This window comes from Tachysurus fulvidraco, chromosome 6, assembly GCF_022655615.1.
Source record: "Tachysurus fulvidraco isolate hzauxx_2018 chromosome 6, HZAU_PFXX_2.0, whole genome shotgun sequence".
Lineage (NCBI taxonomy): Eukaryota > Metazoa > Chordata > Actinopteri > Siluriformes > Bagridae > Tachysurus > Tachysurus fulvidraco.
The window spans coordinates 63,843-85,113 of NC_062523.1; the positions used below are offsets into that span (position 1 = coordinate 63,843).

The window sequence follows — 21,271 nt, forward strand, 5'->3', positions numbered from 1 at the left end:
GAGCCGTATACACACACACACACACACACACACACACAGTAAATAGAGCCGTATACACACACACAGTAAATAGAGTACATCTTATTAAACACCTTCCCTGTTGTGGTGTTTTGCAGCCCCTAAAGTGAGTGAGGTACACGGGGGTAAAGTTGGGAATCTGTACTGGCCTGCAGCTTCAGCTCTCACCGCACGCTTGCGTCGCCTTATTACTGCGTACCAGCGCTGTCACAAGAGACAGGAGATGCTGATTAAACCGGACGGCCGTAGACGCAGACGTCACCGTGACGACCACCTCCTTGTCATGGCGACTGAGGGCGGGGCCTACAGTCTGGAGCCCAACAGGATGGCTGCGACATCATATCTGACTGAAGGAGCTTCGTTTGTTAAAACCTCACCATTCCTACACGAGAGCGCCGCCCTGTTGGCCGACGGAGCTGCATTCTTCAAAGAGAGACGTCAGAGGTGAGGCTTTTCTACATGTTTAACTTCATATGATTAGGTGAAGACTTCAGCTGAAATTATTTATAAACACACTGAGCTGAGTGTAAAATATCTTAACCTGATCTTTATTTTCCTCTCTCTCTCTCTCTCTCTCTCTCTCTCTCTCTCTCTGTTTGTGTCTCTGTCTCTCTCTCTCTGTGTCTCTCTCTGTCTCTCTCTCTCTCACTCTCACACTCTCTCTCACTCTCTCTCTCTCTCTCTGTTTGTGTCTCTGTCTCTCTCTGTCTCTCTCTCTCTGTGTCTCTCTCTCTCTCTGTGTCTCTCCGTCTCTCTCTCTCTCTCTCTCTGTGTCTCTCTCTCTGTGTGTCTCTCTCTCTGTCTCTCTCTCTCTCTGTGTCTTTCTCCATCTCTGTCTCTCTCTCTGTCTCTCTTTGTCCCCCCCCCCCCCCCCCCCGTCCTCCAGATGGACGAGGCGTGAAGAGGCAGATTTTTACCGTGTGGTGTCTACATTCGGGGTTGTTTATGATGTCCAAACCCAGTGTTTTGACTGGTCCCAGTTCCGGGCCTTTGCTCGTCTTGATAAGAAGACCGATGAGAGTCTGGAGAAATATTACTATGCCTTTGTGGCCATGTGCAAGCGCGTGTGCCGAATGCAGGTCAAAGACTCAGGTACGACTTGTCCTTATTTTCAGCTTATTAACGCATCGACTTGTTTAAGTCATTCGCTCCTGTTTTAGTACGAGTCCTAAAGTGTGTGAGGTGTCTCCTGTGTCCCAGCAGAGCTGGCCGACCCGACTCTGATCATCGACCCCATCACAGAGGAGAGAGCCTCCCGCACACTGTACCGTATCGAGTTACTGCGGCAGATTAGGGAGCAGGTTTTGCCCCACCCCAAACTGGAGGAGAGACTCCGCCTGTGTCAGCCCAGCCCCGACCTCCCGGCCTGGTGGGAGGCAGGAAAACACGACCGGGATCTTCTCTACGGAGCTGCCAAGCATGGAGTAAGTCGCACAGACTACCACATCCAGAATGACCCAGAGCTCGGCTTTCTGCAGGCTCAACGCAGGTTCATCCAGAGCCGAGGACCTGACACGGCCCTGACCTCAAACCCTCTCACCACCGGGGATCTGATCAAAGACCAGCCGAAGGACCAGCTCAAATACGACAGTATGGGAAAAGCAGACATCGAGGAAACGAAAGAGGAGAAAGCGGAGGCCGCTTCACCCAAACAGGAAGTGAAGACGGAAGAGGAAGAAAAGACTCAGGACAGGGAGCAAAAAGAGAATGACAATGAAGCAGAAGTGAAGAGCGAAGAAAGTCACAGTATTCCTCAATCGACCGACGAGGAGAAGGTCACACAGTCTGAGGACACACTCACACTTCCTGTTAGTGTCGGCAAGGACACCATCACGGGGGAACCGGAGAACCCGACAGGTCCGGAGGAGAACCTCAACACAGAAGAGGAGGAGGAGGAAGAGGGGGAGAAGATGGATGAGGACAAATCAGAGAAATCATCACAGGCTGAAGGTAAACAAAGTTCACATGTGATTATCTCCCCCTGGACACATGCTAATGATTAGATTCAGACATGTGGATGTTCAACACTGCTGTAATTCATCATGTTCTGTCTCCGTTAGCTGAAGCATCCTCAGAAAGGAAGAACTTTGACGAAGAGAGTAACGCCTCCATGAGCACAGCACGAGACGAGACACGCGATTATTTCGGCATGGACGATGGCGAGCCCTCTGTGTCTCAGACCTTTGGTGAACGAGCTACCTTCTCCTTCTGGCCCAAGGTAAATAAATACAGGAAGTCTCTTGTCACACATTTTAGGCTTAGGGCAGTTTGATCAGTCCATCTCATTGTAAACACGCACACACACACACACACACACACACACACACACACACACACACACACACTTACATGCGTCTGTGCTGGGTGTGTGTTACAGGACCGGGTGATGATCAATCGAATGGACAGCATCTGTGAGGCCATCATCAAGGGCAAGTGGCCATCCAATAGGAGGCAGTTATTTGACTTGCCTGGCCTGTTGCCTGGATATAATGCCATGGCAACGGACAGCCCTATACCCAGGAGGAGCATGGGAGACTTCTCCATGATGAATCAGAGCAGCTACAGTGGGAGTGATGACATCACCTTGTCACCACAGGTCAATAAGGCAAGTCTCTCTCTATCTCACACACACACACACACACACACACGCACACACACACACACACACACACACACTTTCTCCCAGGCACAGTGTCTCCATCTATCCTCCCAACACCCACAATGCTTTTGTTCTATTATAGCAACATTATTTTAAAAGTCTATTCTGATGGTTTCTTCTGATCTTTATTGTTACCTGGGACTTTTAGATCTTATAAACATTTATAAACTGAAACTACAATTAATACAGAAATGTCATAGTACCTTTTTACCCCCGGTCACTTCGTGTGTTGTCTCTGATCCGATAGCTGTCTGATCTGTTAAAACTGCCCCATTTACATCAGACCACATAAACGCATCTCGGCGAATCGGATATCGATCCGATCTTTCTGCTCCTGCCCAAAATGCAAATATATTTGCCCTCATTTCCGGGGTAACTGAAACAGAACGCGATCAAAAAGAAGGCATAAAAAACGGTTACGACGTTTATGCTACAAAAAAACAGCGTTTACTGTTTGCTGCATTTTCGCTGGCGGCAGCAGCGCGTTTTAAGCCCCGACGAGACGCCTGGGTGAAAGATCACCTGCGAGTGACGTAGTTCCGTTTGGGAGGAGTTTAGCGCTGACGTATGTGGCTCGAACAACCACATTCATTTACACCTGTCCAGTTTCATCTGAAACGCGTCCCAGACCTCCTCCTGAAGGGGTTTGTACCATCGGGGTTATATCCGTCTCCAAACCGTTTCAGAGGGCATTTAGACCTGGTCTTTTTACCATGGGGTAGATATCTGATCACAGAAAACACAGGAAGTGACCAGGGGTAAAAACGCCCTTAGGCTATGCTGGGGTAAAATAAATGAAGGTACTAAACTACAAAATTCAGGTGTAATTTAATATAATCAGGCTGGTGGGTTGCAGGTGAAGTCTTTATTCCCTTTGTTTCTCTTTCTGTTTGAGGTCAGTCATTTATCGTGTGTGTGTGTGTGTTTGTGTGTGTGTGTGTGTGTGTGTGTGTGTGTGTGTGTGTGTGTGTGTGTGTGTGTGTGTACAGGAAGAGGCCCTGAGTCTGTCTGTTCCTCGTCAGCGGAGACGCAGAAGAAGGAAAGTGGAGATCGAGGCCGAACGAGCCGCAAAGCGCCGCAATCTCATGGACATGATATAGTTCGGAGTTTCGCTCATTACAGCTGCGGCTATAAACTGCCTCTCGCTTCAGCAGCGTTAGTCACAGATGACAGTGTACGTGATTGGCTGACGGTGCAGTAAAGTCGTAACGTGATTGGCTCTCGCGCCAAATGATTGACGGACAATGTCTCCGCTTTCGATTTATATTTTGATATATAACCTATAGTGCTAGTGACGTCACTGGGGTGAACGCGATAGAATCACGTGTGGAGATTCGACTAAATTCGACTTCTAATTCTACTCACGTCATTTTACTGTGTTACACAAATCGCTTGACAGGTAAACTACAATCCTCATTATTATTATTATTATTATTATATTATTATTATTATTATTATTATTATTATTATTGTTGTTATTATTATTATTATTATTTGAAGGCAGCTCTTCTTCATGTTAATATTTTCTTATTTGCTCAAAAGATCATTTAGAAGCTTGTTGGTCTAAAACATGTTTAAAAGGAGACGAGGCGAGTCCAGACCTGAGCATAAACATGGTATGTTAATGAAGCCACTCGAACACTTTACTTTACTTCACTTTACCCCCATTGTGTGTTCAAACAGATCTGTTTGTGTTTTTGTAGATAAAGCAACTCAGGAGAAAATTCATACCCAGGTATGAAGTCAGGTTCATGTGAATCAGTGCGAGCGTAAACTGGATGTTAATCCATTTGATTCTAGGACTAAAAAAGGATGAGTGCTAATATTTACGGTGGTGTGTGTAATTATTAAAAACTCTAAGTTAAAGCACTGACACTGATGTGCTCTTTATAGATGATTGAGAAGAAGAGACAAACTGGAGCAGGTGGAGGGTCCACAATGAGCACCTCATCTGACCAGAGACCAAAATGTTTCAGGGACATTATGGACCTGGTTCTTCGTCTGAGTGATGAGTATGATCGAACTCTGACTCTTTAACATTTTATTCAGTTTATTTACACTTGAATAAATGATTAGATGCTGATTTACACTTTGTGTGTGTTTAAAGGGAATGGAAGGCTCTGAGCAGGGGCATGTCGAAGAAGGTGAGTGGAGAATATCGAATAACAAATGGGTTGTAAATATGAGAACGAGCTGATATGTTCTGGCCAATGAAGAGATGAATCAGTGTAATGTGTAATATTTTATTTACTTTATTAATGCCAGAAACAGTTATTTGCTGTTATATGAAGTGTTAACTGATGATGTTGTAATCACAACATCAACCACAGCAGAGTTAAACACCATTTGGTTAAACACTGATCATGTTTCATATTTATTTCTTTTACCTTAAAAGGTCACAAGGTTGGAGTTTGCTGCCACGTGCACTAAAATTGTGACGGCGGTCTCTTCTGCTGTTGTACGGCGTTTATTGAAGCCTCTCAGCAAAAGCTTCGGGATCAAAGCAATTCTCGAGGCGAACGACAAACTGAAGAAGATGGCCAAGTCAAAATCAAGCATGTGCCCTGCCTCAGACGCCTCGGCTCAAAGGTAAACTTTATCTACCTGCTGCTCAGATTTTACTCTTAATATTCACAAGGATCAATAATTTACTGTTTAATCAACACCAGAGTAATCAGGATCCAGGATTCAAGAGCGTTGTGTTAGAAGGATAATCACACTGGTTTTCTGTGTTTTGGATCAGTTGGGTGTTTAAAAAGAGAAAATGAATTTAACATTGTGCTATTTTACTTGCATTTATTTATTTCAGTTCATATGTGCATTGACATGATTAATATTATTTATAAATATAAATATTAATTCCTTTTACTGTTCCCTCTTCCCTGTGTGTGTATAAAGATCCCCTATGCAGGTGTCTGATTTTATCTGTCATCTTGGTCAGAGAATTGTCATTGAAATTAAAGGTGCGATGCTGGAAGCGATCCGGAGTACGGCAGCAGGACAGAAGCCGAGCTGCTCTGAAAGTGCGTCATCACCTGCAGAAGATCCGATCACACAGATAGATGATCTCAGTGTTTCATGCACTAATGAGATCTGTGATAGGATCCTATCCCTGTATCACTCTGAAGCACTCCACAGGCCTGGAGGAGAGACATCAGTAATGTCGTTAAAGTCTCTCCTGGAAGTCCATAAAATAATGAAGGGCTTGGAAAAAGTTGTCTCCACCACTAGGTCTTCTTCGTGGTTTACCGTATCCACGACTTCTGACTCCAGCTCCATGACAACTGAAGTGGAGACTCCAAGCTGTGGTTCAGAACCTCCACAAACTGAGAGTCCTTTCAGTGATCAGTTTATGAGCAAAGCCTCACATGTGGTCAGTGAAGTTCTTCTGGAAACGGAGCAAAAAATCGCTGCCTCAGTGTCGTCTCAAACTTCTGTCCCTGCCGCCATTGAGACAGAACCGAATTTCCTGATGGAGCTGGCCAAGAGCACAGCCATGGAAATTCTACAGAAATTATTTTGTATACTTGTCAGTTGCAGCGATGCTGACCAGTCTGGTCCAGAACATGAGCAGAAGTTCCTCTCTTTTGCTCAAAGGATCCACATGGACATCCACAAGCGGGTGTTTACGTTCATCTGTGAGCGGAAGCAAGCAATTTCAGAGAAAAGCAAGACGCTCTTGGACGTCTGTACCGAAACTGACGCTGAGCGCGACATCATCACGGAGAACATAAAGAAATCTGCTGATGTTGAACAGTTCCTTGGTAAAGCCACTCAAGTTGCGAGCGATATCCTGGTAAAGAGATTAACTTCACACATTTCCACAGGTTTAATCGGTACAAAAGCCACAGGTAAAAGCACAATGCCATCATCAACAGCAGCAGTAGATCTGGATCACATAGCTTCTGGTAGCATAAACAAGGTGATCAGTGGAGTAGCTCAGGAGATCGGAATATCTGACACAGAAAACGGATTGGAAGCTCAGGTAGGTGAAGCTCATGTCAGTGATGTTAATGCTCCCTACACAAAGAGCTACTCAGACTTTTCCCCAAATCTCCAGAGTCTGCCAGGTCTGGAAGAGAGCATTATAGATTTAGAGAGCGAGTCTCTGCCTTCGAGCCAGAAGAGTCCGTACGTTCCTCTGCACCTTTTCACTGTGGTGCGCAATCAGCTGAAGTCTTTCTTCACTTCCTTCAATAAAAGTGCTGCTGATGATAAAAGGACAGATGCATCAGCACTCTCGGAGAGCGATGAGGACAGTGCCGTTCCCATCCACATCAGTGAGGAAAGCTCCGTTCACAAGCTGGACATTGGCCGGAGTTTCTCAGATTCTCTTCTGTTGAGAAGGAACAGCATGTTACACTATGTGCAGTTTCCCTCTGAGCTTGTTTACAGGTTTGTAGAGGAGTCCACCAAGGCTTTACTGCAGAATGTGCTAAATGTCATCGATATAACTGAAGAACGCTCCGAACATGCAGCTGAGGATCAGGAGAAGAAAAGGAGGTCTAGAGTTCGCTTTGTGGTGAAGACGAGCAGGACCATAGTCGTTAAGGTACGCAGGACCCTAAATGTTTTTATCTGGTTCTAGGATTTTATTTCTGTTATTGATAATTTAATGGTTTATTGTAAACATCAGTGACTTTTACAGCATTAATCACATTCTTACTGAACGTCATTAATCATCCTAGTCGTACGTTTCCTACTTTGTCTTTTTATCTTCATAATTCTCAGCATCCCAAGAAGCAGAAGAAGCGGCGCAGAGTTCCAAGCCCTTCTGCTTCTGCAAATCTCCAGGACGGTAAGTTGTTAAAACAAAATGAACCTGTTATTTTTGACCAGATTTACACCACTTGTCTTTTTAGTGTAAAACACATATTTTGACCTTCATCAGCATCCTGTATCTTGTGGTTTAAATTGGAACTAATGATGATAACGATCGTGTTTGTTTATGACATTAACTGATGATTTTTAATGTGCGTAATGATCATGTTTAAGAGTTTTAGTTCTCATCTGTTCCTGATAATCAGATTAAGCAGCAGGTTTTGTCATTTTGCTGAAAACTGCTTTTTCTACTTTCCAGCTTCACACAAGAACCTGGTCTTCAAGAAAGCTCGCAGGATGCTGGGCAGGTTCTTGTCTGACTTCTCCAAGACCTTCTTCAACTCTTCAACCCACTGAAGAAACTGGTCAGTGTAGACCTGTGCCTGGTGACTCTAAACCAGGTTACCATAGTAACCGATGGCGGAGACAGAAAATAGAAACAAATGTAAATAACCCCAAAACGAAATATATCAAATTAAAAACAATTTAAAACTCAAACAGAAAAAAGAACCAAACAAAAATATCCCAGACACATTTACAACAAATAACTAAAAACAAACAATAAATAAATCAATAATGAAACAACTGGCTTTGTGTATATTGGATTATTATAATAATGTGTTTTTCTGGGTTTTATCTAACTTTTATCCTTTCATTCTACATTCTATTCTACACATTTTGAAATCACTTTATACAGATTTGTAAGACTTCACATCTATTAGTTCATTTTGCTGTGTTTAGTAGTAGTAGTAGTAGCCTTTATTGTCACAGGAACCAGCGAAATTAGCCATCAACCTGTCCATACATACAATACATACAATATGACAAGGGGGGGACAGGACAGGAAGACAGGGACGGCGCTGGTCACAGACCCGCTTGTCAGACTGGCTGTACAAAGCGGCGAAGGCCTGGGATGGGGGTGAGGGGTGAATGCATATCTTTGAACATGTGCGTGTGTGTATGTATGTAAGTGTGTAGGCCTGGAGAGTCGTTGCTCCCGGCATCAAATCTCGGTGCCTCAGTCCGCAAGATTGTCATAGCGATACACAGCAAGTTGCCATAGAGACAGCCTTGATCAGGTCCCAGACCGAGTCAACAATCAGCCGAAAGCAGATAAGATTGGGATTGTTTGGTCTTGGGGCAAGTAGACGCATTCCAATTTACACGACTACACTCTTAGCCCATTCTCTCCAAATTGATCCATTGTTCTTTCCAAAGCAGTGAGCTTCCGGTGATGTTATCTAAAGCAGTGAGCCTCATCGTGATGTTCTCCATATTGCGATTAATAGTCCCAGCCTCAGTGCTGACCGCTCGCCCACTGCATCAATCATGACGGGCAGCCTTGGGAGGTTTTGGACAGCTGTCACCGTTTTCTGATTTCCTCGATAAACCAGGGCAATTCCTAATCCAATCAGCAGAACTCCTGTTATCATGGTTCCCATTAGGTAGATATCTTCAATGTCCTCCACGGAAAGAGCCGCCAGACACACGACCCGCCACCTCTCCCACCCGTCCATCGTAGTATAGCCAGCTGTGAACGTTCCGGCAGGGCAGTAAGGTTCCCCCGAACGCAAGCTTCTCGTTGAGAAGATGGTGTCAATTGTGTTGAGAGACCAGTTTATAAATCCATATTCATATTTTTAGTTTGGAGCGCTGTGTGGAGAGAGTCTCAAAGTATAAAACAATAGATAAGACGAGAGAAGCGAAGCAGGTTAAAGCAAGGGGGAGGGAGAGGGAGAGAAAATGCGACTGCCTTCATTGAGAGCCAGAAGATAAGAGAGTTTATTTGTGAATAGTTATAAAGCGTGTACATTTATTAGGAACCACTGTCCACTTTATTAGGAACACGTGTCCTCTTGCACATTTATACAGTAATCCAATCAGCCAATCACGTGGCAGCAGCCAATGCAATGCACTCATGCAGGTGCCGCTTCAGAGCTCGAGTTAGTTTTCACATCAGAATGAGGAAAGTCTGACCTGAAAAAAATTATTGTGTAAACACATGTACAATGATTTTACAACCAAATATCCAGCTTGATTTACGAGGCCCGTTATTTATACAAACTGAATGAAGGTTTTTGCCCCAGGGTAAGATTGAAGAGTAAAGATGATCTTGCTGATTATTTCTTGTCCAGCTGAAGAGAAAATGAATCAAGTCAAGAAGCTTTTATTGTCATTACAACCATATATAACTGTTACAGTACACAGTGACATGAGACGACTTTTCTCCAGGATCAGGGAGCTACATAAAACACACACAGAGCTATAAGGACTTAGTAAGCCCTATATACATAAAGTGCAACTGTGCAACCTGGTGCAAACAGGACAAGACAAAGACAGACAAGAGACAGTGCAGGACAAGACAAAGACAGACAAGAGACAGTGCAGGACAAAAGATAGTGTGCAAAAAAACTGTGCAAGACAGCATGTAAACAGCTTGATGACTGTACAATGGACGAGTGTGTAATTGGTGTAGCAAGTGTTCTGACTCTGATCAAGAGTAATTGATTTCCATAAGGCTGGGAAGGGTCTGGAAAAGAATCTCAAAATGTTTAGACATTCATCAGTCAACAGTTAGACAAATTGTCTATAAATGGAAACTGTACTTTTCCTAGAAGTGGGCCAAGATGACTCCTAAAGCATAATGGAAATACGCAATGAGGTAAAGAAGAACCCTCAAGTAACAACTACAGGCTATCCACAGTGCTACTAGGGAAATGTTTTATGGACTTATGAAACAAAAGAATTGTTCAGAAAGAATACTCAGCAGTATGCATGGCCCAAAAGGGCACAGCTTTCCAGCATCAAAACATCATCCCAATGGTGAAGTATGTCGGAGGGAAGATCATGATTTGGGCTTGCTTCACTGCATCAGGGCATGAAACACTTAGCACAAAAAAGTCTGCATAATTCTCACCAGCAGAACTGGAAATGCTTATGCAAGCATATGGAGAATATGAACACGTATTTAAAAACAATAAACAATAAAACAATAGTGTATTTAAAAAAAATTATATATATATATATATAATTGTATTTTTATATATATATAAAATTGTAGATTCACACTGAAGGCATCAAAACTATGAATGAACACGTGTGGAATTATATACATACATCATAAAGAAGTGTGAAACTACTGAACATATGTCATATTCTAGGTTCTTCAAAGTCGCCACCTTTTGATTTGATTACTGCTTCGCACACTCTGGGCATTCTCTTGATGAGCTTCAAGAGGTCGTCACCTGAAATGGTCTTCCAACAGTCTTGAAGGAGTTCCCAGAGATGCTTAGCACTTGTTGGCCCTTTTGCCTTCACTCTGAGGTCCAGCTCACCCCAAACCATCTCGATCGGGTTCAGGTCCGGTGACTGTGGAGGCCGGGTCATCTGGTGCAGCACCCCATCACTCTCCTTCATGGTCAAATAGCCCTTACACAGCCTGGGGTCTGTTTGGGGTCATTGTCCTGTTGAAAAGGTGGTGTGTCCAAACAAACTTTTGGAAGGTGTGTCCAAACTTTTGGTCTGTACTATATATATATATATATATCACAGTAAATTACTGCTCCAGAGCGGTGTGTGGCATTCCACAGACTAAAATAACTCAAATAACTCAAAAGAATGGAGAAAAGCCATAGATGAAGAAATCCAGTCTCTAAACGAGAACAAAACGTTTACCCCGACAACACTGCCAATAGGCAAGGAAACAGTGGGGGTAGATGGGTTTACTCTATCAAGACTGATGTAGATGGAAAAGACAAATACAAAGCAGGGTTTGTGGCCAAGGGTTATAATCAGAGAATGAGAATAGACTATGGGGAGACTTTTTCACCCACTGCAGATTTAACGATTGTAAGGAGCAGAAAGCAGCACAGGAAAATTTACGCCTGCATCAAATAAACATGAAAACAGCGAACTTGCACGCTCCCATAGACTATGAGATCTACATCAATCCACCAGAAGGTTACCAAGAGAAAGAGGGTATAGTTTACAAGCTAGAGAATCACTTTACCGTTTGAAACAATTCAATTCAATTCAAGTTTATTTGTATAGCGCTTTTTACAATAGACTTTGTCTCAAAGCAGCTTTACAGAACATAAACATAGAGCAGAAGGTAAACATAATTAATGATAAAGGAAATAACGAATAATAAAAGTAAAAGAATTGACAGAATAAAAAAATTCTAGATTATTATTAGATATAAATAGTTCACAATGTGTATGTATTTATTCCCCTATGAGCAAGTCTGAGGTGACTCAGGCAGCAGTGGCAAGGAAAAACTGCCTTAAATTGGTAAAGGAAGAAACCTTGAGAGGAACCGGACTCAAGGGGGAACCCATCCTCATATGGGTGACACTGGGGGTGTGATTGTAATATACAGTCAGTTAAATGTTGTATTGGTGTGAGGTTCAAGGACTTCTGATCTCCTGAGTACCACAGAGTCTAACTGGAGATGTCTCAGGATCCTTAGAGTCGGCCTCGGCTCAGTGGACGTCCAAAGGCTTCGTCCCACAGAGGACGTTGGGAGCTGGTACAGTGTCTGGATGCTTCGGGATGGGTACAAAGAGAGAAGCAGTGGAAAGGGATTAACATATCTGCTGTTCATAAAAATGTGCTGGTCTGATGTACTGGTGCATGATATTATGGGATGTATTATGTGTACGCCTGACTAAAGAGATGAGTTTTTAATCTACATTTAAACTGGGAAAGTGTGTCTGCGCCCCGAACACTATCAGGAAGACTATTCCAAAGTTTGGGAGCTAAATAAGAAAACGCTCTACCACCTTTAGTAGACTTAGATATTCTGGGAACTAGCAGAAGTCCTGAGTTTTGTGATGTCAGAGAGCGTGAAGGATTGTAACGTGTTAGAAGACTAGTTAGATACATGGGAGCTAAACCATTAAGAGCCTTGTACGTAAGTAGCAGCAGTTTGTAATCAGTTCTAAACTTAACAGGTAGCCAGTGTAGAGATGATAACATTGGGGTTATATGGTCATACTTTCTTGTCCTAGTGAGAACTCTGGCAGCTGCATTTTGGACTAACTGTAACCTATTAAAGATGCAGGACAACCACCTAGTAATGCATTACAATAGTCCAGTCTAGAGGTCATGAAGGCATCAACTAGCTTCTCAGCATCAGATACAGACAGGATGTTTCTCAGCTTGGCAATGTTTCTAAGGTGGAAGAAGGCTGTTTTGGTAGTATGAGCGATATGATTTTTAAAAGACAAGTTACTGTCTAATAAACACCAGGTCTTTCACTGTCAAGCTACTTGTAACAGTACATCCCTCTAAATGGGAGTTAAGTTGTGAGAGTTTCTGTGCACTGGTTTTTGGACCTATGAGTAGTATTTCTGTCTTATCGGAGTTTAACAATAGAAAGTTGCAGCTCATCCAGTCTTTTATCTCTCTAAGGCACTGAGTTAATTTGGACACTGTGGCTATTTCATCTGGTTTTGATGAGATATGTAACTGTGTGTCATCAGCATAACAATGGAAACTAATCCCATGTCTTCTAATTATGTTCCCTAATGGAAGCATGTATATCGAGAAAAGCAGAGGTCCTAGAACTGATCCTTGAGGGACCCCATAATTAACTGGTAATAAACTGGAGGATTCACCATTTAATTCTACAAAATGGTATCGATCAGACAGGTAGGATCTAAACCAGCTTAAAGCCTGACCATGAATACCTGTGTAATATTGTAAGCGATCTAGAAGAATGTTGTGATCTATAGTGTCGAATGCAGCACTAAGGTCAAGTAGAACTAATAGTGACATACAGTCTTGGTCCGAAGCTAAGAACAAGTCGTTTGTAACTTTAACAAGTGCAGTTTCTGTGCTATGATGGGGCCTGAAACCTGACTGAAACTCTTCAAGGATGTTGTTCTCCTGTAGGAAGGAGCTCAGTTGAACAGACACAACCTTTTCTAGTATTTTAGACATAAACAGAAGGTGTGAGATAGGTCTGTAATTTGATAGTTCATTAGGATCTAAGTTAGGTTTTTCGATGAGTGGTCTAATGACTGCCAACTAAAAAGACTTTGGGACGTAACCTAAGGAAACCTGGGCGAAACTGGAATAAGATTTTGCACGATTGTCTTTCTGAGAATTAATTCACACAAAACCCAGCCGACCACTGTGTTTATGCTAAAGAGTCAAAAGCAGAAAAAGTGATCATAATTACATGGGTCGATGATTTAATTATTGCAGCAAGCAATCAAGACAGACTGAAAGAAGTGAAAGAGAAAAGTTTAAAATTAAAGACCTGGGTAAACTGAAACATTTCCTGGGTATTGATTTCAGATCAGATGGGTGTGTAAAAATGACACAAAAAAGGATACTAACAAGATACTACAGTGTTTTGATATGCAAGACTGTAGGATCAGAGAAACACCATGTGAACAAAAGTTAGAGTAAAATGAAAATGCAGTAAAAACGAAGGATGTCAAAATGTACAGAGAAGCTGTGGGAAGTCTTATATACCTGACTGTTTGCACCAGACCAGATTTGAGTTTTGTAGTGAGAAAGTTATCACAGTATTTTTCTGAACCTACAGAAGAACAGTGGGTCACTGTGAAGCATGTGTTTCGTTATCTCAAGGTACAGCAGATGGGTAAGGGTTAAGTTTTAGAAGAAATGACTGTGAGAAATTAGGTATACAAGACTACAGTGATGCTGACTGGGCAGCTGATACCAGTGACCGACGCAGTACTACCGGATACTGTGTGAGTTTAAGCCAAAACATCTCTCTGGTATCATGGAAGACCAGAACGCAGCCAACTGTGGTGCTTTCCACATGTGAAGCAGAATACATGGCACTTGCTTCAACCATACAGTACATGAGTGTTTATACCTAGAGCAGTTACTGGGAGGTATAGATAGAACTACAAGTACACACAAATGAGGACATGAAGACAATCAGGAACAATTGCTCTCGCCAAAAACCCTGTAAACAGACAGAGATGTAAACACATAGACATAAAGTATCACTTTATCAGGTCTATTGTAAATGGGGGAAGGTTAACTTTGATGTATTGTGCTACTGATAACATGATTGCTGATGTAATGAATAAAATAGGTGACGCTCAACGTATGAACTAGTGAAAAACTAGTGACCCAGTCTCACTTAAGGCTCTACACACACAACTACACAGCTTTACAAGTACAGGACAGGAAGAGTTAGATAAACTTGTTACTACAGCTAAATCAACAACATGTTCACTAGACCCCATTCACACTAAACTACTGAAAGAAGTGTTACATAAAGCTGGTGAGCCTCTTCTTAATATCATTAACTCCTCGTTATCTTTAGGTTACATCCCGAAGTCTTTTATGTTGGCAGTTATTAGGCCACTCATCAAAAAACCTAACTTAGACCCTAATGAACTATCAAATTACAGACCTATCTCACACCTTCTGTTTATGTCTAAAATACTAGAAAAGGTTGTGTCTGTTCAACTGAGCTCCTTCTTACAGGAGAGCAACATCCTTGAAGAGTTTAAACACAACTGAACACAACTGCTGAGGCTTTAGTTCACTGACAGATAAACTACTAGAGTGATATTTATATTGTGATGTTTTAGAGTAAATCTTACTATTTCTGCTTTTTACAAACTAAACTATAACCTTATAGAACAGAATAAAAACAATTTATTAATTTATAATAAAGAATGTATATTTATTTGTAATTATTCCAAAGTTAATACATGCTTCATCAGTGAACTATGTTAATATATAATAAAGAATTTAAAAGATGTGTTTTTGATGCGCTTTATTTATAAGAGCGTCTGCCAAATGCTGTAAATGTTTACATTGTTTATCATATAGATTTAATTACAATACTAAGCACATTCATAGAGTTTATTGATTTTCATAACATCAATTTTACTTGGACCAAATCGCTGTCCCAGTTTAATGTTCCAGCTTCGTTTTGGAACAATGGTAGGATCACCGTTTTCAGAGTAGGCGTATCTGAAAAGACAGAAAAAAAATTCAGATGTATATTACAATCATCTGTGTATTATATCTTTGCAAAACAAAGAAGCTCCTCATGGCCTTCAGGTCACGTGCACGTACACCACATCCCCATTCAGGTCACGTGCACGTACACCACATCCCCATTCAGGTCACGTGCACGTACTTCCCATCCACATCACCGAGCTGCAAGTTTAACATGTCTCCAGCTTCAAGTTCCTGGGATCCACATATCTCATGGACCACCAACACCTCCAGCCTGGTCAAGAAAGGTCACCAACACCTTATCTTGATGAGGACACTAAACATCACCTGTCTTCAGCCATCCTGGTGCAATTTTATTGCTGTGTGATTGGGAGCCTTCACAGTCTGGTACAGGAAGTATGCAGTCGCAAGGCACTGCAACGGGTGGTGAAAACTGCTCAGCGCATCACAGGAACACTACTTCCATCCATTGAGAATGTCCAAAGGAAACGCTGTCTGCCTCACAGCATTCTAAAAGACTCCTCTCACCCTGACCATAGACTGTTTGTCTTCCTTCCATCTGGTAGTCACTTCATTAGCCTCCATAACAGTAGACTGAGGAACAGCTTTTTCCCTAAAGCTGTCACCTTACTGAACTGCGTCCCGGTGACAACCCACCTCTGTGCATTATGCCAATATCACATTTATATTTGTGGATTCATATTATAAATACTGTACTCATGGTGTAAATATTGTACATCTTGCACTTGGAGCTTATTGCACTTCTGGTTAGATGCCAAACTGCATTTCGTTGCCTTGTACTTGGACATGTGTAATGACAAAGTAACACAACTACTGCATGGTAATGAAAGTTAATGTCAGTTTGTGGGTGTTATTAAACTTGTGTCAAACCTACAGTAGGCTGAACTGCAGTAAAAGCACAGTGTGATTAGTGTAATTCTACACATGTGTACAATTTCGAGGCACTGTTTTCAACATCATTTTGTCATATTGCGTTCTTTAATTATCGCTATTATGTTGAAAATGATGTGCGGCCAACAAATTTAATTCTGTACAAGTGCAGTAAGTTGTACACATGACTGAAAGACACTATTTAAATGACATACTTTCCAAAGTGCATGATGGAGCCATAGTCATAAGGCATGTCTATGTTGTTCATCTTAAACTTCTCAAAGTTCCTTACATGATCTGCAAAACACAAACATATCACTTGAGCCTAGAATATATCACCGCAGAAATCTTCTTAACTGTAAGGATCACTTTATTTATTTATTTATTTATTTATTTATTTATTTATTTAACCTTAAATAGCAATGTGTGCATGGAATATAGACAATTTTACCACATTTTTATTTTGATTATTAAATTTTATAAAATGTGAGAAAAACATGCTTTGGTTCAAAATGAGACTAAGGGTTAGGTCACAACATGCTTCTGTGCATCATTTAGATCTGCGTCATTTTCTTCCATAACTTGACAAAACGCTTCTTACTTCATCTCTTACAGCTATTGGTTTTAGTGGTGAACACTAAAAGATAAAAACCGGGTCCAATTTGGGTTTGATTAAATATCAGGTTGATGATGTGAACCTCCAGCTTCTCTTTTCTATAATGAGATGAAAGATTAACAGATTCTAACAGTGATGAATTGTGTAACGTCCTAAATGAAGTGAACAGTGTTGACTAATGATGTGAGCTAATAACTACGGAAGCTGAATACCTGTGTATATGCAGTGGGGTGTCAGATGACATCACTTCATGTGTGTGTTTAACAATACGGCGCTGTGCGCTTAACACTTCACTAGTTTGTTGAAAAGTTCAACTTCAAGTTCAAAGCATTTTTTTCTTTTACATTTTTACATATGTTTGCTAAAAATGTGTGGTCTTGCTTTCTGGATAAAACATACAGGTTTACATTATTTACCTATAGAAGAGAAGTTAGGGGCAGGTGGGGAATGTTATACCATAAGCATGTGACACATTTAAATCCCCTACCACGATATATTGTCAGAAAACCCATTTAACCATGAAGTTGCTTTATTTACATATTTATAATGATCTGTCTGTAAAGGCCATCTATAAATTAATTATGTATGAATTAGGTAAACATGCTTTCACTGGTATATCCACTGTGTTGTACACAAGCTGTAGTACATGCAGATGCTGTATAAATGTACTGAGTACTTTAAGTCGAGGTATCTACTGATGACTGGAGAAACCCACAGCGCTGTTCTCCATCGTTCCTGCCCAATCTTTTTATTTATCTTTAGTGTCAGAAAATAAATCATAAATTTGAATTGTGGATTAGTATTTTTGTAATATCAGTGTAAGGTTTTTAACGCAGCGTTAGAACATTCCCCTTGTGTATTTCTGAGATTCTGATCTGATTACTCAATTAAGTTAAAGCCTTTTTTTTACACAAATGTTGGTCTGATAATCAGTAAATACAGAAAGTTTCATCATACCAGTGTACGATAATCTGAAAGGAAATCTCAGCTATAAACTGTTTATGGGCCATATTCAGAAAGGAAATTGTCCAACTCAGTTTTCCTCAATTCTAATCTTGAAGCTAAGCACATTTTCTTGTGAGATACAGTTTGAGAGAGGAGCAGTTTTAAATCCTGTGCCACATTCTGACAGTCTGAAGTCATGATGAAATGTGTTTATTTGTTTGGACACAAAGCTTTCATAGTAATCATAGTCCTGGGCCATCAGAGAAAACAATCACATCAATGAAGAGTTACCACTTCACCTGTGTGTGTGTGTGTGTGTGTGTGTGTGTGTGTGTGTGTGTGTACCTTTCTGAATTTTTGACCACTTGATGGTGATGTATTTATCACGATCAGCACGTGACTGTTCATGTACAAATCCAAGCACATGCATGAGCTGATGAGAAACAACTCCAGAGCTCACACACTCTGGACTTTGTAAGGAAAGAGTCTGTCTGCCGCCGCTGGAGCCCAAATATGACCAACACCTAAAATAAACACACAATCCAACTTCTTCACTCTTCACTTGTGGGTTCATATACAGTTTATTCAAAATGTATTAACAATTACTTTCAGTTTATTTGACTTCTATGCAGATTTTATTTCCTCATGTTTGTTAATTTTGCATTGTATAATAACAATGCATGCATTTAAAAAACAATACATTTTCATACCCAGTTTTAGGCTGAATGTCCAGGAAGTCTCTCTGGTGTGTTCTGGGTACAAAGCGCACACACGTGTTTCTCTCAATCAGATTCATCCCTTGTTTTATAGTTCGGCGATCCACTTCAGCTGAAGGATGGGAATGTAGGAGAGAGTTGTAGTGTGTGTGTGTGTGTGTGTGTGTGTGTGTGTGTGTGTGTGTTTATGTGAGAAAGATGTAAATATATCTTACTGTATTCAGGTGAGAGTGTGTATGCGATGTAAACATGCCCATCTACAGATTTGGACCATAAACAGCTTTGGGCGAAACAACTTTTCTCAGTTCTGCTGGAGACGGCAATATCTCCCTCTCTGAGTTTCACTCCATCTTTCACATCCACTGCTACATTAAAAGGAAAAAACAACACACTCTTATTTCCCTGATATATTTAATGGAGACGCACCAATCATGACAGAAAAGCTTTTATAAATCTAACCATAAACTACAATAAAATCTCACTATAATCGCTGTAGGACCACTTAATGATATACAGATACATTAATGTGGAATTATTATTATTATTATTATTATCTTATAAACATTATTAAACAAATAATTAATGTACCTTCATAGTCATTGATGTCCATAATTGTGTCCACCGCAGTTCTTTCGTTCTCTTGTAAGTAACTCATAATAGATTCTAATAAACCAGAACATGACAAAATACAGTGACTTTTTATATTTAACTTCACTTCATAAATCTGTTCAGCATTAAATCCAAACCTACATCTAGTCTATTTTTACTTGCACTATACAAATAAAAATAAACTAAATGTCAGTATTTTAAAAAATGTGATGCTGAAACACAGAAACCTTCAACCTGGGTTTGATGCTTATTGTAAATTGCAGTAAAATTATCATTACAGACCTGATGGTTAATAATGTGGTAAAACTGTGTTTACCTGCGTAACTACTTCTGTATCTCACATTTCTGAACTCAGATCCGATGGAATGCTGTAACGTACAAACCATCGCTCACTCCAGTGAATAACAAAGCGTACAAACAATAAGATAGTAACTAATGTATAAATAAATCCTGTACCTGGAACAGCAGAGTAAAGCAGTGGAAAAGGAGGACGAGGAGCTCAGTTTGTCTCATGCTGACTACAGATCCAAATGTGCAGCTTCACTAAGCTCTGCTTAATAGGTTTTTTACTGCGAACTGATTATTAAGGTCATGATGTCACTAATAACCTGCCATTAGTGTGTCTGTATTTCCAGAACTTTCCGTAAACATACACCTAACACCAAGCACTCCATAAATATCTGGAGAAAATAACAATCTTGCACTTAAGAATTACATGTTAAAGTGTAATATTCCATGCGGCTGTAGAATTCTGCTTACTGCTTAAAGATGCTGATTAATGTTCTGTAACAAGAGCTCAGGTTTATATTAATGCACTTGTTCTCAAAGATTATCGCTTCTGTTGTAACAAACTCAATCAACATCATTCAACAGCCCAATTACTTGACTGATACAACTTTGTCTTGTTTTGATTATTCCTTTGTCTTCATTAAGCTGTGTGTTCATACTGTATAGGTTCTCTAACAATCGCTGGGTTCTTCGAGGAACAAATGTATTTATGCTGAGAACAGGTAACATTTATAAGCTAGCTTTTACTTGTAGATGTGATTCTTTCACTGTGGATGATCAGGAAGAGGGTAGAATATTTACACATGCATGTAAATGAATTACTTATATAGAGAAGCTGAAAAAAGTACAAGTTCTGCATTTGACTGTAGGAATTAATAATAAAAGATAACCCAGACATTGTGATGCATTGGGAGGAGAAAGGGATCGATTATAAACTGAGTAAATTTGGACTGTAAGTGTTTCTGAAGTGTTTTGAGCGTATCTGTACATCTACATCTCCTACACTGTGTGTTAATCAGGATAGTAAAGTGTGATCCTTAAACCTTTATAAAATCTCTCACTTTATATATTTCTATCAGCACAATATCACGATTATATGTTCTACAGGAATGTGATCGTATCGCTGTGTGTGATGAGAAGCTTGCTGGAGTTCATTTATAGTGTTTAGTGAAACAGTTTATTCACCTATCGCTGTGCAGTGAGTGTTTTTTTTCACAGAGGTGTTTATTAAAGACTCAGGACTGAGAAACAAACAGTGAATCTGCTGACACTGAGATTTAACAATAATACCATCTGTCACAAGCTGTTTTAAACTTTTTAACATACCAGACTTCAGAAAACAGCAAATTCAGATCACAAGCTTGTCTAAGATAAAAAGTAAAATAATAAAAAAAAAAAATAAACAAATAAACAAACAAACAAACAAATAAATAAATACATTTAGAAACCCTTCAAATTCAAATTAAATTTATTTCTATTGCACTTTAAACAATTCCCATTGAAGAGAGAGAAGAGAGGAAAAATAAATACATTAATATATAATAGTAATAATAAGAAAAAATAAATAAATGAATACATACGATTTTAAAATTAAAATTAATTAAAAAATATTAATAATAGTAAACTAGAATAAAATCTATCCCTATCCCTAATGAGCAAGCCAAAGGAGACGGGAAAGGAAAGAACTCCCTGAGATGATATGAGGAAGAAACCTTGAATCCTCATTGGGTGACACTGGACAGGAGATTA

General features: G+C 40.4%; 3 protein-coding genes across 3 annotated transcripts; 2 read left to right on the top strand and 1 right to left on the bottom strand.

The window, feature by feature from the left end:
* The first annotated feature begins 92 nt into the window (after positions 1 to 92).
* Positions 93 to 3,777, top strand: LOC125141371 (chromodomain-helicase-DNA-binding protein 7-like). Its single transcript, XM_047814533.1, has 6 exons — positions 93 to 462; positions 905 to 1,110; positions 1,222 to 1,968; positions 2,079 to 2,236; positions 2,396 to 2,623; positions 3,667 to 3,777. Exons 1-6 carry the CDS (start codon positions 242 to 244, stop codon positions 3,775 to 3,777), a joined length of 1,671 nt encoding a protein of 556 aa, XP_047670489.1. The 5' UTR covers positions 93 to 241.
* A 224-nt stretch (positions 3,778 to 4,001) lies between these two features.
* LOC125141369 lies at positions 4,002 to 8,056 on the top strand. The gene is made up of 9 exons (XM_047814528.1): positions 4,002 to 4,076; positions 4,220 to 4,293; positions 4,381 to 4,412; positions 4,571 to 4,689; positions 4,785 to 4,821; positions 5,073 to 5,266; positions 5,576 to 7,229; positions 7,409 to 7,475; positions 7,758 to 8,056. Exons 2-9 carry the CDS (start codon positions 4,248 to 4,250, stop codon positions 7,853 to 7,855), a joined length of 2,247 nt encoding a protein of 748 aa, XP_047670484.1. The 5' UTR covers positions 4,002 to 4,076; positions 4,220 to 4,247; the 3' UTR covers positions 7,856 to 8,056.
* Positions 8,057 to 15,222: 7,166 nt separating this feature from the next.
* On the bottom strand, positions 15,223 to 19,761 carry LOC125141510 (hatching enzyme 1.2-like). Its single transcript, XM_047815214.1, has 6 exons — positions 19,214 to 19,761; positions 18,841 to 18,990; positions 18,620 to 18,737; positions 18,255 to 18,433; positions 16,564 to 16,645; positions 15,223 to 15,469 (listed from the first exon to the last, which is right to left on the bottom strand). Exons 1-6 carry the CDS (start codon positions 19,278 to 19,280, stop codon positions 15,340 to 15,342), a joined length of 726 nt encoding a protein of 241 aa, XP_047671170.1. The 5' UTR covers positions 19,281 to 19,761; the 3' UTR covers positions 15,223 to 15,339.
* Between the last annotated feature and the right edge of the window lie 1,510 nt (positions 19,762 to 21,271).

Coding starts and splice junctions, on each gene's coding strand:
- LOC125141371 (XM_047814533.1), top strand. CDS start 242: ATGCTGATTAAACCGGACGGCCGTAGACGCAGACGTCACCGTGACGAC. Junction 1,111..1,221: donor AATGCAGGTCAAAGACTCAG/GTACGACTTGTC, acceptor GTGTCCCAGCAG/AGCTGGCCGACCCGACTCTG. Junction 2,237..2,395: donor CCTTCTCCTTCTGGCCCAAG/GTAAATAAATAC, acceptor TGTGTGTTACAG/GACCGGGTGATGATCAATCG.
- LOC125141369 (XM_047814528.1), top strand. CDS start 4,248: ATGTTTAAAAGGAGACGAGGCGAGTCCAGACCTGAGCATAAACATG. Junction 7,230..7,408: donor GCAGGACCATAGTCGTTAAG/GTACGCAGGACC, acceptor CATAATTCTCAG/CATCCCAAGAAGCAGAAGAA. Junction 7,476..7,757: donor TTCTGCAAATCTCCAGGACG/GTAAGTTGTTAA, acceptor TCTACTTTCCAG/CTTCACACAAGAACCTGGTC.
- LOC125141510 (XM_047815214.1), bottom strand. CDS start 19,280: ATGAGTTACTTACAAGAGAACGAAAGAACTGCGGTGGACACAATTATG. Junction 18,738..18,840: donor CACACTCTCACCTGAATACA/GTAAGATATATT, acceptor CCCATCCTTCAG/CTGAAGTGGATCGCCGAACT. Junction 15,470..16,563: donor TCCATCATGCACTTTGGAAA/GTATGTCATTTA, acceptor CTGTCTTTTCAG/ATACGCCTACTCTGAAAACG.